The sequence below is a fragment of the Pholcus phalangioides genome, unplaced genomic scaffold (genome assembly GCF_987345545.1).
Source record: "Pholcus phalangioides strain wild (caught in Gottingen) unplaced genomic scaffold, Ppha-v1.0 ptg000013l_1, whole genome shotgun sequence".
In the NCBI taxonomy this organism is placed as follows: domain Eukaryota; kingdom Metazoa; phylum Arthropoda; class Arachnida; order Araneae; family Pholcidae; genus Pholcus; species Pholcus phalangioides.
In genome coordinates, this window is record NW_028301606.1 from 8,672,549 (window position 1) to 8,689,057 (window position 16,509).

A 16,509-nucleotide genomic window follows, 5' to 3' on the forward strand; every position below is an offset into this window, starting at 1 on the left:
CAGTATTCGTTAAAATGGGATTCGACTGTATATACATACAATATTCTTGGGAAATCTCTGATTGGTGAAATTATTTCTTTTTTGGTAAATTTTGGAATTGATTTTCTGATAAGAGTTTTCCGACTGTAAACTGAGGAATTTGATTTCCTATCGCATAACTTGATACGATTTCAACGGCAGGGCTGTCTCAACAAAATCTTGAACCTATGGCCAAAATAATGCTCTGCCTTCGCCACCTACAGTTGTATAATTTCGAAAATCGTGATACCAGACCTAATACTTTTTTTTAACCGTACATGTACCTCGTAAACATTTCTATGAGGGATTTCCAACGAATTGGTACATGCAGGAACGTGTTTTGGTTGCATATATGCTTGACCCTAACGTACTTATGTTATCAAATTTAAGCTTGTTTCGTGTTATGCTAATGCTGTCACCTGTCTCCCATAACTTGAAGTGAAAATGGCAAATGTTTGAATTTTTTCACTTCGTGTGAGTTTCGTGTTGACGGCCTGCTTGCTCTCTGCGGAAAGAACCTTTTAAAACGAGCACCAAATCTCATTATTATGGGGGGCTTGGGGTGGGGGAGGACTCACAAGATCCAGGGGTTATCGGGCCGTTCTCCAGTGCTGGGGTTCATGTGATTAAACAGCGATGGATATTGCTAATCAGAGAAATATATTTTCTAGCTAAGTATTGTAAACTTCTTAAGCCATTCCTCAGGGCGTTGGCCTTAAGTGCAAAAGAGGGGAGGGGGCTAGTAATAATGATAGTTGATACTATTTTCAAGTACTGCCACTCCTTGATACAGGATCTGTTTCGCAAGTCGAAATCCCGTCAATTCATCAACTTAGAAACAGAAAAATGAGGCAGGTCTGATTGTAGCATTTTTGCCAAATATCGTCAAGGTCAATCTATAATTCCACACGAGTGCCAAATATTTTTGTAAATGACCGTAAGTCGGATAGTGACTGTGCATGAACTTGATGAGCAATCGATGCCCCCCACATCCTGCAGCAAGACCCGCAGAGAGCAGGCAGACTTAAAATACGATACTGCACTTACAGGAAAATGCAAGAATTTACCATCTTCAATTCAAAATATAGATGACAGATGGCAGCACCAGCAAGAAGACGAAACAATCACAGCGTAAATACCTTAGAGGCCACACATACACTCAGAACACACATTCCGGCACGTACTCATTCGTAAGGAATAGTAGGTTTATATCATAGGCGGAGATAGACTTGGAAGTCTGGGGGGGGGGCATGGTCATTATTGCTGGGGGGGGCAAGATGATGATGATGTCGATTCATTTATACATATACATTAGATTTGTCGACTTCACCTTTGATGCTGGGGGGGGCAATGCCCCCCACGCCCCCCGTATCTCCGCCCGTGGTTTATATACGGTTGAGTAGTAGCGAGACCCCTTTTTTGGGATTTTTGTCCAACCCTCAGGTCAGAGGGGCCCTCTATAAAAAAATCATAAAGAACCTTCTCGGGCCCTCATCCTGCAGCCCTGTCAGCCCCACCCTCGGGAGGGGCAGAATATCACTTCGTTTGTGGACCCATGGGGCTGTTATGAGGGCCCTGGCTTTGGGGCCGTTCAAGTATTGCGTCATCATCGATGGGGGGGGGAAGGGGTTTCCGATTTGCTGACTTTTGATGACAATGTGGGGAGGGGGTTTTGGATAATGCTTACGTCATCAACCACCCTTTATGAAAATATGAGTTAGGATTTAGAGGGGCAGAGCTGATGACGAAATTTTGCTGACAAGGAGGGGGGAGGGGGGTCAAAAATGGCTAAAAATTTGCTTACGTAATACAAATACTTGAACGGCCCCTTTGAAGATGCATAGAGCATGGATTGACCAATCCAAAAAAATATATATATATATTTAGGCGCCAGCCTAATCTCTTAGGAGCCGAGCGTGGAATTGTGCTCAAGAAAAACGGCCCTAAATAATGTTCTCTTTTACTTTCCCCCATGGGGCCGTTCAAGTATTACGTAAGCAAATTTTTAACCATTTTTGACCCCCTCGCCCCTCTTGTCAGCAAAATTTCGTCATCAGCTCTGCCCCTCTGAATCTTAACTCATATTTTCATAAAGGGTGGTTGATGACGTAAGCATTATCCAAACCCCCTCCCCCCTTGTCATCAAAAGTCAGCAAATCGGAAACCCCCCTCCTCCCCCATCGATGATGACGTAATACTTGAACGGTCCCCATGTTAAAACACGTAGCATAATGAAATCAGAAAGTTTTGTGTTACCCTCTTAGACTCTAATTTAGAAATGTATTCCAATTTAATAACCATATTTAGAAAATTTTAGGCGCAAATATCGATTATATATTCATCATGGCGACCTGCGATTTCTTCAGCCGTGGTATAAGATATCATAGAATTAATTATTTTTATATAATAATAATTTTTACAATTTTTATTACATAATGATGCAGAGATCCTTTTAAAAATAGACTCTTCTTACATTTCAATGGGTAAACACCTACCATTTCATGAAATTACAGTTGAAAAATGTTAATAATGGCTAAAAAAAGTTAGATGGAAAACGATAAAAGTGATTTCTTACCTCGCCATTCAAGAAACAGTATAAAATAGCCACCGAGAATCCCTGTGCATATGCATGAGGACAAAATGGAAAGACATTTCGGTAAATTAACATGCAGAGCAGATTTTGTTTTTGAATTCATAAAAATTACTTACGGCAGCTTCATTTCATACAAATATTCATTTTTGAGCAAGATAGTCTTTCCAAAAGACGAATTAATTAATTGAAACAATTTTTTCCCCCGTGTTTTACGCGATGAATGTAATCCCCGTTGAATTTCTGAGCTGATTGAAAAATCACGAAAATTCCCGTAAAGCTCTTCTAACCACTTTAAATCAGAATAATTTAATTAATTTGTTTTTCCGTCCCTCCCCCCTCTTAAATTTCAGTAAAATATTTCTCGAACATATAATTATTAAGTTTTCTAAAACGGATAATTTTTTTTTTTCTGTAGAAATTCCATCTAAGCTGAGAATTTAAAAAGTGTGGGTTGATGATAATACTTATAAAGGCAGGATTTGAATCAATGTAAGGTTTCCATTAGTGGTTTATTATGATTGGTCCTAGCGCTTCATTCTCCGGATGAATGATTATCGAGTTTCTAAGCTCGTAAATGGCTACTTGATGTCGGACTCTCAGTGTGTGTGCGTGTACAGGGTGCATAGGTAAGCCCTTTAAACCTGGATTAATTCGCGTACCTTTGATTTTAAAAACATACATACCTCAAATTGGAAAACGGTATCCAAATAACGTATAGGCCTCAGATGCGTCATTCATAATGCAAGGAGTTGTATAGTTATTAGAATAGAGAAATGAACGTTTTATTTGGTCACCTTGTTCTAAAAATCCAATTAGGAAGTTGTTCTGTCACCCTGTCTCTCCTGCGGGGAAAGAAAAACTTATGTCTTCAAGTGGTAAATTCGCTGAGATATTTGAATTCGAAAATTTATGAAAATGAGAGAAAGAAGAGTATATGAAACGTAGAATAAGCTTCTTCGTTACTTTATGCTGTTCTTCTTCCTCATTTTCATCGATTTTTCAATTCAAATATTTCAGCATATATTGCACTTCGAAACATGAAATTTTTTTGCTGGCTTCAAGAGAGACAGGGTAACAACTTTCTAATTGGATTTTTCAGGACATGTTGACCAAATAAAAAGAGTCACTATTTTTATTTCAATAACTATACACCCCCCATGCAATACGAATGACATCTGAGGTCTACACCTAATTTAGATACTTTCTCAAGTTCAAAGTACGCTTCTTGGAACAATGGTTCGCGAGTTATTCTAAGATAAAGGGACTTTCCTATGTACCCTGTATAGGGTATGGCAATGTTCTCCCTGCAATTTGTGGAGCAGGTGAAAAAGTATTTAAATAGGTGAAGTAATTTGAACACCGACGACAAAATACATAAACAGGGAAAATAATTTACGGACAGGCAGAAAAAAAATAAATAAGAGCACTGATTTGAGAACTGGAAATAAATAAATATACACTGAAGAGCCAAAAAACTGGTCCACCTGCCTAATATCGTGTAGGGCCCCCGCGAGCACGCAGAAGTGCCGCAACACGACGTGGCATGGACTCGACTCGACTAATGTCTGAAGTAGTGCTGGAGGTAATTGACACCCTGAATCCTGCAGGGCTGTCCATAAATCCGTAGGAGTAAGAGGGGGTGGAGATCTCTTCTGAACAGCACGTTGCAAGGCATCCCAGATATGTTCAGTAATGTTCATGTCTGGGGATTTTGGTTACCAGCGGAAGTGTCTAAAGTCAGAAGAGTGTTCCTGGAGCCACTTTGTAGCGATTCTGGAAGTGTGGGGTGTCGCATTGTCCAAGTCCATCGGAATGCACAATGGACATGAATGGGTGCAGGTGATCAGACAGGATGCTTACGTACCTGTTACCTGTCAGAGTCGTATCTAGACGCATCAGGGGTCCCATATCACGCCAACTGCACACGCCCCATACCATCACAGAGCCTCCACCAGCTTGAACAGTCCCCTGTTGATATGTAGGGTCCATGGATTCATGAGGTTGTCTCATGGATCCAGTCATGAGGTTGTCAACACCCGTACACGTCCATCAGCTCGAAGCAATTGGAACCGAGACTCGTCAGACCAGGCAACGTGTTTCCAGTCCTCAACAGTCCAATATCGGTGTTGTCGGGCCCAGGCGAGGCGTAAAGCTTTGTGTCGTGCAGTCATCAAAGGTACACGAGTGGGCTTTCGGCTCCGAAAGCCCATATCGATGATGTTTCGCACGCTGACACGTGTTGATGGCCCAGCATTGAAATCTGCAGCAATTTGCGGAAGGGTTACACGTCTGTCACGTTTAATGATTCTCGTTGGTCCCGTTCTTGCATGATCTTTTTCCGGCCGCAGCGATGTCGTAGATTTAATTTTTTACCGGATTCCCGATATTCACGGTACACTCGTGAAATGGTCGTACGTGAAAATCCAAATTTCATCGCTACCTCGGAGATGCTATGCCCCATCTCTCGTGCGCCGACTATAACACCACGTTCAAACTCACTTAAATCTCGATAACCTGCCATTGTAGCAGCAGTAACCGATCTAAGAACTATGCCAGACACTTGTTGTGTTATATAGGCGTTGCCGACCGCAGCGTCGCACTCTGATTGGTTCCATATCTCTTTATTTGCATACGCATGCCTGTACCAGTTTTTTTGGCTCTTCAGTTTATATATACATATGTAAGAGCAATAATTTTTTCGGACTGGCGATAAATAAATAGGAACAATAATTTGCGGACTGGCATCAAATGAATAGGAGAAAAAATTCCCGGCCCGCAAAAATAAATAAATTGGAAAAGCAATTTGTAGGCCAGAAATTTATTAATAAATAAGAGGAATATATAATAGGAGTACGGATGTAGGCAAAAATACATAAATGGGGAAATAATTTGAGAACCGGTAAAAAAATACATAGGAGAAGTAATTTGCAGACTGGCACATAATACATAAACAATATAATCGTAATAACCGTATAAATAAATCCAATAAATTTAAAAAATCGTATAAACCGTTAAATCTATATTGATGCAGCGCTCACACGAGTTGGCCGAAATGTTCCACGGATCGGCAGGAAATTTTCATTGAGCGGTGCCAGTTCGCGGATCACGCTGTAAAACACGTTTTAGCCCATTTATGCTGTTTTTTTCCTCAACTTTTCTCTGTTTTTGAATGCAAATATCTCATAGAATATCACACTTAGAAACGTGGAATATTTTTTGTTAGCCTCAGAAGAGACAGAGCAACAACTTTCATACGGGGTTTTCGATCACATCGTGTCCATATAAAAAGTTAATTTTTTATTTTATTTTAATAACTATACATCCACTTGCAGCATGAATAATGCGTCTGAGTTTTCCACATGTTATTTGGATACTTTTTCCTAATTGAAAGTATGCCTGTAGGATCAATGTTTCGCCAATGAAATGCGGTGCGTGCTGGTAGCTAGCTATGCACCCTGTGTTTTGAGTAGTTCGTTGTATTACTACTGCCATACTTAGCTTTAACTTGACCTACCATTAACAGATCATGCGAGAATTATCTATTTATCAGATATAGGAGTCCAGCTTAGTATATTCAAGAAGTATGCATGAAAAATAATAATGATAGGATGTCTCTACTTTTAGTAGAACTCTATCTGCTAAAAGGGGAGTGGTGATAATATATATATATGGAACCTCAAGTTAAATTTTTTCGATCATGTGCAATTTAAGTCACTGGCACCAAAAAGAGGGAAGAAAAATAAATTCTAAAGTAAACTTGGGAATGGGAGGGAAAATATTACCACACCCACCCTCACATACAATACCGTTGCAGAGGAAGAAGGGACGATTTTTTTTCAATCCCTAATGAATATGTTCATTATGCAGAATTTGGAAACCAATCCCTGAAAGGAATAAATTTCTTCGTCGATGCTCATGATATGAGCAAGGTTGCCATATTTTGGCGACTTCCGAACCGTGGTAATGCCAGTATCCCTCAAATAACTGGGTGACCACCCCGGGCTCAATTGCAATTATTTGACTTGACGTGTACTATCATCCCTCTTATTTTTGCGGTGGAGTTCTAGGTCACCCTGTAAATGATGACTTTCGAATAACAGCGTTTTTTCTAGCATGGCAAATGACGTAAATGACCGATCTCAGCAAAATCAGAAGTCACACGGCCTCTTAGCCTGAGAGAATCTTATTTTTCAAGTGATGGGTTGCAAACACCTAACCAAATACTCATAACCGCTTTTATTTTTGTTTTTTAGAGAAATAAATGGCACTATCACCTATGATTTTGGTGCAAAACTATTTGCGATAACGATAATACCGTGCGTTACAACTCACTTGCGTAGAAACCAACATTGCTTGAAGATAAGCGAACAAAACTCTAGCTACCCTCTGGCTAGGTGTTACAATTACGAATATGTAAGTCAAACCAAGAAGTGGTATCAACACTAGAAGAGCTTTTGCCGCTTTCCTACAAGAAAAAAAAAATAATATTGTAGATATAAATAGAGTATTTTTTCAATCATCTCATTGAAAGTGAAGGACGCTCAATGCGATCACGTCAGGACTCGGGGTTTCTGATAATAAAAACCGATTGATTATAATAGAAAAATTTCTACTTATATTAGAAAAAAAATCCCGGTTGTGTGATGACCATGTATCGTTTAGTCGAACGGAATGTATGGAAACATGACAACTCCGTTTTTCTTTCCAATATAACAGGTTTTAAAATGTTAAATCATGCCGTTTTTTTCAATTTGTTCTAAAACCAGATATCTACTCCCCCCCCCCTTGAGTTATAGCCATTAAAATAATTTTTTTTAATTCAGAAATTGTAAGGAGTATACGACAGAATGGTAATGTATATTAAGAATTACAATAGCTTTTTATAATATATGGTGCATTTCACAGATTCCCTTGCTGAAGTATTTTGGCCAAGGACTTGTGAATGTGGTCAGTTAAAAAAAACTGACCATGAACTGAAGAAAGTAAATTTTTTTCACCTTCACATGCCTTTACTTTTGAAAAGGCATTGCAAAAGCAGCGCTAGATGCACATGGACCATAGCGGCTATTACGGCCCGATTAGGACATTACGAACCTGAAGTTTCTGTCAATAAGGAAGATTCCTGACCTCCTACATAGTCTAGCATAGGGGGTGCACAATCTTTTTAGTTTGCGGGCCAGATATTTCTGCCGTTCGCGGGCGAGCTTTAACTGAGGGGGAAGGAGGACATGAAAGAGGCAGCTGCCCTGGGTGGCTAAACCTAAGGAGGCGGAAAATTTTAGTCGAAAAAAAAAAACTACTTTAAAGAAATCAAATTTTACAGTGAGGGGGTGGGAAAAAATTCACGTTTCCCCTTCTCCAAATTGCCAGGTATGGCCCTGGACTGTATGACCAGTATTTTACAGAACTTTCCCATAATTTTGGCCTTTCCAACTTTTTTCTATACAATATCTGATTTTTTTTGGCAACTAATTTGCAACTTTGCTTGGCTTTTAACTACTTTTTTTAGTTAGAATTGACTATTTTACTTGCATTTGAAAATTTTTTTGGTGATAATTCGTGACATTCCGTATGGATCCCTATTTCTCGTGTTTTTGAAGGAAATATGGTTAAGCCTAGGTATTTATCGTGTTGTGTGTGTTGATAATTTTTTTCCGGAGTACCTTTCGCGGGCTGGATGGAACCCCTGGGGCACATTGGGCCCGCTTGGTGGATGTTGTGCACCCCTGGTCTAGCAGATTGATAACGATATATAATAGGGGAAAAATGAGTCAGTGTGCGTGCGTTATAATTTGTTATTAAGACTGACTGTCGATTATCTTCATTTTCAAGTTTTCCATAGTGTATGTTTATTTCAAAAAATGACACCATTCAATACAGAAAAAACTACGTGATGGAGATTTTTTGCAATCATATGTGAATTCAGCAGCCCAAAATGGGCCTTAAAAAATTATTTCATTTAGGTTATAAAAAAAAGTAAAAATTGTCATACCTATACTGTTCAGATTCTGCCGTATTTGTTGCTTGTAACTTTGTTATAAGCACGTACATGATCTTTCCCAGGAAAAACAAGTTGATCTATAAATGAACGATAAAATAAGCTATTCTTTTCCTTTTAAAAAAATCTTAATTCTTCTATATGGTGATACAAAAACAATATATATTAATACAATTTTTTTTGTTAAAAATATTGTTTTGCTATACAGCTATATGTTCAATCAAAAATACACATTTTTGACGTGATTACGTCTTTTAAATAATCTGACGATGCTGGGAGCATTCGCCAAAAAGGTTGCGTGATGAAATTCTTTAAAGCAGCTCATATCTCAGGAAATACTCAACGCAAGCCATAAACAATAGTACCGTCAGATGCACATTGCAAAGGTGCATCTAAAGGCTGAAACACACTAAACTGACGTGGCGTGATTTCACGTGATGTCAGAGACGTTGTGAATTCCGATTCGTGGAAATTCTGTGATGTGGGAATTCCACGTCACATAATTTCGACGAATAAGGTTTCACAAATTCAACATCGTAGTGTGTGTTTTGGTCTTGATGCATCAGACCAGTGTGCACACCGTATAATGTCTGATATGATACTACGCCATCTGACGTCACGTGGTTACACGTCACGTCATAGTAGTGAGTATCCGCCTGAAGGATATCATTCCAGTTTCAATACCTCTTTCCGTCTGGGCATCAGGCGTGCGCCCCTGATTCATAACAAATATTTTTCCGCTCTATCTCGAGCAGTTCACAGTGGAAATAGACGACATTGGTATCGTTTGCTAGCTATTCCAAAGACAAAGCCGATGATCATGACATAATTACATCACGTCAGTATCTACCACGCGATTCAAGGCACAAAACAAAGCGTATTCACGTCAAAAATTGCGGCCGTGTCCATGGCACAGCCTACCCCAATTTCTCGAATTCAAATTACAGTGAAAAAAATTTACTACAGAAGTAACTCTGCTTAAGAAACTGCTTATTGCATCCGAAAACTAAATTATTGTCCGAATAGTTTGAGCGAGATACTTGCGTGTTTTTCTTATAATATTTTTGTTCTTTTTGCTAGTGTTAATATCCGTGTTTGTGAATATATCATCAGTTTTCCCTATAGGCTATAAATTTATCACTTTAAAAAAATTTTCAAAAAAAAGTTTTGTTGAAGGAAAGAAATACTTTTCTTCTGAGTTTATTAAATTTATTCAGAAAAGATTATGAAACTAAATTTAGAGAGATAACTAAAGATTATGAAACTAACTTTATGAACTAAAAAATTTACTTCAAGTATATCTTTCCAAATTAAATTGAAAAAAATTCACCTCAATGACATTGAAAGAAATAAATATTAGTAGTTATACTAGTTTCCACTAAGTTTGCGCAAAGATGGTTTTCTTTAATGATATTATAAAATTAAAATAATTTTCTAAAGTTATTTAAGCACGCAAATACATACGATTTGAAAACATTTTCGATTGACTCAGAAAAAATTATACTTATTTCATACATACCATAAGAACTGTTGCCATCGGGAATATAAATATGTAGTCATAATTGTCTCTGACTTGCCATAAGCATCTAAAGTGAATTAATGGATAAAAAAAAATGAATATAGCTGAAAATAAATTTTCTTTCGAAAAATTATTCTTCCAACGTTGAAGTCACTTGTAAGGTTTAAGAATTTTCTCCTTTTGAAGTTATACGATGTAAACTATCGTCATTAAAATTGACAGAAAATGTTCAGACGACCACAAGTTTTAAAATTCTTTACTAGGTCACGTGATCCAAACATTTTCTTCCCCGTCTTTTTCTTAAATCATTTTTTTCTATTTCTCCTTAGGAATTTCCCTCGACGTTTTCAAACAATTTTTGAAATCTTGACATAATCGAGGAAATCTTGACAAATCACGGGCCTCGAGGCCGAATAATGACGGGGCCCTCCCCCTACAAGTGTAACTCAATGTCTGTTAACTGACATGAAAGGTGATGGTAACTTTCGTGATGAAACGGGCCTACTAATAATTACTACTGCTAAATCACACATGCAACTCGTCCACATTAATTTGTGGAACTTCTAACGAATTGGTTCATGTTGGAATGTGCGTGAACGTACTGGGAACCTAAATATGTTGTTTGTTACTGTGTAATGTGTGTGTGTGTGTGCTAGTTATGTGTAGTGCTGCCATCTGTCATAAATTTTTCAGACTATGCATGAAGTGTAATGATTGAAGATTTGAACAGTTGTAGGCCTATTGATTAGAGGCCTCACGGATCGAGTCCCGGTGAGCCCACAAGGCGGGTCTACATACGCACACACATCTTCCATCTCACAGTTTCCAAAACTTTTTGTTCCAGTGTCACCCCCCTTCTTCAGAAAATTTTTCTTCTCATCCCCTCAACTGACCTAGGATCAGATCGAGTCTATATTAAACCCAAAGCTTCTACCTCCGGATCCTTCCATCTCCCAGCAAGAGGCGATATTGCTCACTTTGGGAAACAATGTTCTATCTGAAAGATGAGAACTTGAAGACGATTAGAATTCAACAAAAAACTTCTTCGATGGAGTTTGTTCAGAAGTAATGAAATAAACCTGAAATACCGTCTGGAAAATTCTCCATATTTTCTGGTTGGGTGCATGTTTTAGCTGCCGATGAACCCTTTTAGAACCCTTTTGAAACTGAACATTTTGCGTCAAGACAGGGAAGTAGAAAGTCTACCATGATATTAAATCCGGCTTTTATCGTGATAGGTAGGGTTCGAATACCTAAAAGCGTGTTTAATATGGATGATCTGTGGCTGCATTTAAAGCACTTGATTTAATCCTTTTTCAAAAAAAAGTAAGATAAGGCTTATCAATCTTATTTCAAAAAACCGGAGTGTGTTAAGTGTATGGAGATGATGGCCGCAAGTGAATCGTCAGTTCATCGGTGTCACAAAAGTTTGAAACAATTTCAGTCTAGAAAATGCCTCCAGGCACCATATTTGGATGACCCGCAAACTATTTTTCTCATTTATTTATGTTTTGCCGGTCCGCAAATAATTTCTCCTATTTATATCTTTTTTTCGATCCTCACAATATTTCTCCTATTTATATCTTTTTTTCGATCCTCACAATATTTCTCCCATTTATTTATTTTCCGCCGGAAAGTAAATCCTTTCACACATTTCCACCGGTTTACGAAATGTTTCAACTATTTTCACCGGTACACAGCTGCAAAAAGCTTGAACACTGGCATAGTGTGTATTATACTACATTACAAAGAAGTTCAATGCTGGAAGATTCTGATTAGTTATTCTGAGAAGCATTCAATATATATTTTATTACTGTACTTCAGTTTTTTTGTGTTAACTTAAAATTGAAATTTAATTACAATCGATTCAATTTTTATATTTTAAAGTTTGATTTTAATATTTAAATATATTTTGAATTTAATTTTATCGGACTTCTGTTGATATATTTATCACAAAAATTCAACTTAATTACGTGGTGGAAAACTTAATATATACATGTATTTATAACAACTCACAAGCAAGATGATACAAAGGCTACAGACAACACACAAGAGCATGGAAAGATGCATGTTAGGCATCACAAGGAGAGCCAGAAAACGAATCACTTGGATAAGGAACCACACAAACGTATATGATATCATAGAAAGAATTAAACATCTAAAAATGGAAATGATCTGGACATATTTCAAGAAGACAGGACAACAGATAGACCACAAGTATTCTGGGATGGTACCCCCGTGGTGTTAAACGTCAGAGAAGGCGTCCCCACACAAGAAGGATTGACGGGATCAGGAAAGTGGCTGGAGTCAACTGGATGATGGCTAAAGCATCAGACAGAGTAAAATGGAAAAATTTAGACCTTCATCCAGCAGTGGATTGAAAATGGTTGATGATGATGATATATAAGCAAATATTGATAAATTACGGTGGGGTTCGAACCCGGGAACTCATGACGCTAGTTCATCATTATGACCATTCGACCACCACAGCGGTAAGATTTTGGCAACAAATTGGGATTATATCTATTCGACGAATCGGCGATAAATCTGGTAAACTCGTCCTAATCTAACCGCACGTTAGAAAAAGGAAGGTGGAAGAAAAAATAATATATAAAAGGAAAAAGTACAATAGAGATAAGGTAGATGAGGGTCCTCTTTTTTTTTCACCCTCTCCCTACGCGTTCCCCGCATGCTATAATAAAAAGATACATTAAATGTGTGAAAAAACCCCCATCGACTAGAGTATGGAAAGAAAAAGAAACTTCAGTTGATAGGGTTGCTATACAGCTTCGCGATGGGGGGGGGGGAGAGGGAGAGAGAGAGAGAGAGGGAGAAGGGAGGGAGAGAGAGGGGGAGAGAGAGAAGAAAGAAAACACAGACAACACTTGTTTGAATTTATTCCACTGGCGTTTCGACGCAGTATTACGTCCGTGATCGTAGAGCGGTCAATTTTACGGATGAACTCAAAAACTGCAATCTGAGAAAAGTGTGTTCAAAGCGTTTTTTCTTGTATTACTTCTTCTTCTTATTTTGAAAGAACAAATTTACCGTCTAACACGAAGTTGTTTGCATTCGATTCGCAATTGAATGAGATATTTTTTTAAAGTCATTTTTGGAGGAAAAAAGGAAACGACTTTCAGGAGTGGTGACACCCTCTAATATAACTTCGTCGTTGAGATTCATGTAGAGTATTTCAGTATTAAAAAAAAAAAAAGAGAAAAGGTTAAATAGTTTGGATCGCCGTCCCCAGCTTTCCAACTGAGTTAACGTTGCCTACAATGGACGAGAGGAGCACGATGACAGCACTTTATGTCGATAGACGGATGAAGATGTATGGCTGTCACCAACATCGGAAGGCTGATCGATAAATTAATTGAATGAAGATAATGACATGAATTCCCTTCAGGCACGAAGGGAGGTCGGGGAGGTTAAACAACATGAGAATGAACACCAGCTAGTGATAATGAAACGCACCTGTATATGTAAGAACTAATCAATTATAGAGCTATCGGAAATCAATGCAATCAATTAATAAATCAATGGTGGGTAAATTACCAATTAACGAATGAATTATGGCGGTACAAAAGAGAAATAAAGAATGAGGATATTATCGGATGAATAAGAATATATTCAGCTCTCTCTCTACTGCACCTGTGGCTTTTCCTATTAAGGAGATGGCCGAACATTCTGTTTAATCTATGTGTAGTCATTGAGAGGAATGTAGTTCTATGTTGTGTTACCAGACCTCCTCATTTATGAGGACATGCTCTTCTATTTTTAACGACATTCTGAGAGAGTTCATACGTTTTCAAAATTTCCCGAGTTGTTCACATTTTTAGGGATTTTTTTTCTATTGCACTATGAAACAAAAATCTATTCGAATCTTCAGTAATGTTGAAGGATATCAATTAAGAAGCTCCTGTTTAACATTGCCTGATTGAACATCAGGAGTTGCAATGCCCCATTATCCATTCCAATACTTACTCACCCCAAGTCACTTCAACTAGAGCTCCTTGAAAATCCAGACCGACTCATTCGCCATCTTTGAGCGAATGCTTGACGCTGTAACTTTACCACACACCAACTCCGGTCATATATTGCCATACGGCAATTTCCAACCAGTTGAGTAGGGTAGAAATTAAGCGCAACAATAACGGAGATATTTGAATTTGAAGTTTCCAGCATATATCACCAATTATTGAGGGTGTGGTTCACAAATTTCGAAACGTAAATTAAATTCAAACTTGTAAAAATACTGTGTCACAATAATTGTCAAAAAATATTATTGCTATTTATTGCTAGTACAAAAATGAAATAGACGAGTCTATTCTATTCATGTAGAGTTTCTAAAAATATCAATTTTTGAGCCAATGGAAAATTTGCCAACACAGTGATTATACAATATGTAGATAGGTATCACATATAAAAATCAATATTTTTACCGCAAAAAAAAGAAACTTTTTTGCAAATGAATTTTCAGAAGGGCATCTAATTTCAATATTTGGAAGTTTTAGCATACGGGCGGAAGGGGGGGGGCATATAAGAAGTTAATTTCTTTATTTTTATGTAAATGACCCTTCAAACAAATTTTGAGATTTTAAGTAATTACATTTCAAAAACTTCTGTAATTAAAAGTATGTGTGTGTTTTGAAAATCAACGGTTGTATAAATATCTTTTTGTATAAACAATTTAGGAGGCTTCCTGTAGTATATATATAAAAAAAACTTTTTAGCTATTTTAACTTCATAGAGTCATCAATAAAGATGACTAAATCCATCGACGTGAGAAAATAGCCTAAGGTTTGATCCCGATGATAATTTAAAGACAAAAACGACAAAGTTTTAGAGGAATTTGATTAGATTAAATTTACAGACAGTGCAATGTTTTAATTAACTTAACTAGTTCTCCCGTCGAAGGAGCTAACTTTTAATAACTTCACGGTTATAACTGCTTAAGGTCATGTAATTACTGAAAAAAAAAAAGAACAACAAAGACGTCTCTTTTTCTGACATTTCATAACCTAAACTTTAAATATCATCTAGTTATAACAATAATGATAATAATATCAGAAACTAATATTGACGAATGTCATTTCCTTTGTATAATATACACATATTTTTACGAATATATCTTTTCTTAAAACTCCAAGTGATCAATCTTCGTCAAAGTCTAGACTAGACAATCCTCGCAATCTGAGACACTCAAACAAATAAAAATAAAACGTACAAAACACCGATATATCGCTCTTCTTTTCTATCATAATTCCCACAAAAAAATGAGACTATAAAATTTGATGTCTGAGATACGGAAACGATAGAATCTCTTTTACTCTATAACCCGATACAGATCTTCTCACGCAAACCTGATTTTTATCTGAATATTTTATAATGTCTACTCCCCATTGTCAGATTATTCTGATAATAATGTTTTATTATTATTATTATTAGAGAACCATAGGTATGAATAATTTATTGCAAGGTTTTGATGGACGTTATTTAGTCCGTTTAACCTAAAATAACTAAAAAATCGTTGCTTATATAAAAACGTACTTTTAGTTAGAAAAAGTATTCAAATAATGTTCCCCTATTTGACACACGTCCTTTTTTCTACTTGGGGTCGTATATGTATCGAGACGCAAAATTTAATTATTTATACCACCCTCCTATTCTCTAACTTCCAATTAAAAAGTTGTTGCTTTGTCTTTTCTGTGTGTGTGATACCAACGAAAAAAACTTCCATGTTTCCAATTGCAATATTAGCCATGATATCCGAATTCAGAATTACTGAAAATGAGGGGAAAGAAAAGCATATACGGAGGGATACTTCTCCTTGAAACCCCCAGGCTGGGCTCTTCCACCATATTTGGGTGAAGTGTGGTGTCAATATTATCGCCACAGCTAATAGCTGTTCGCTATGACGTTTTTTAAATGATTAGACGTCACTTTAAACAGAAAACTGGTTTTGCAACTCTAAGATAGAGGACGATGAGTCCACTCGGTTCTTTCCAGGGGCCTTATTGAGCGATAAAGTATATTAGTCAAGACTTTTCCGCCATAATTGTGACCCCCGTTAGCTATGACAACCCATGAAATCGCAGTCATGATGCGGTAATCACTTTTTTTTTTCAAAATTTGACAGAAAGAAACTATATATTATTATTTTTGTAGTTTTTCTCTCAATTTTCTTCTTTTTTCTCTCTCGTCACATGGAGCTAAACCAATATAGCTACCATTTTTATAGCCGTGTATCACACATTGGAGATGGATATGGTGCCTACAGGACCGTCTTATATCAGCAGCACATCGGACTTTGGCCAGGGATCTCCTACCACTCCGTAAATCGGTCGGCCAAAGCTCGAATCATTTCTGAAAATCGGACTT

The 16,509-nt window shown here is 37.3% G+C and overlaps 1 protein-coding gene across 1 annotated transcript in view; it reads right to left on the reverse strand.

The window, feature by feature from the left end:
- The window catches only part of LOC149078564 (diuretic hormone receptor-like), a 99,158-nt gene that overhangs the window by 2,941 nt on the left and 79,708 nt on the right, over positions 1–16,509 (reverse strand). Inside the window, exons 8-11 of the mRNA XM_089240683.1 lie at positions 10,129–10,195; positions 8,604–8,689; positions 6,944–7,076; positions 2,594–2,635 (exon numbers count right to left, since the gene is read on the reverse strand). Of these exons, the coding sequence (XP_089096809.1) occupies positions 2,594–2,635; positions 6,944–7,076; positions 8,604–8,689; positions 10,129–10,195 (328 nt within the window). The remainder of the gene's footprint in view (positions 1–2,593; positions 2,636–6,943; positions 7,077–8,603; positions 8,690–10,128; positions 10,196–16,509) is intronic.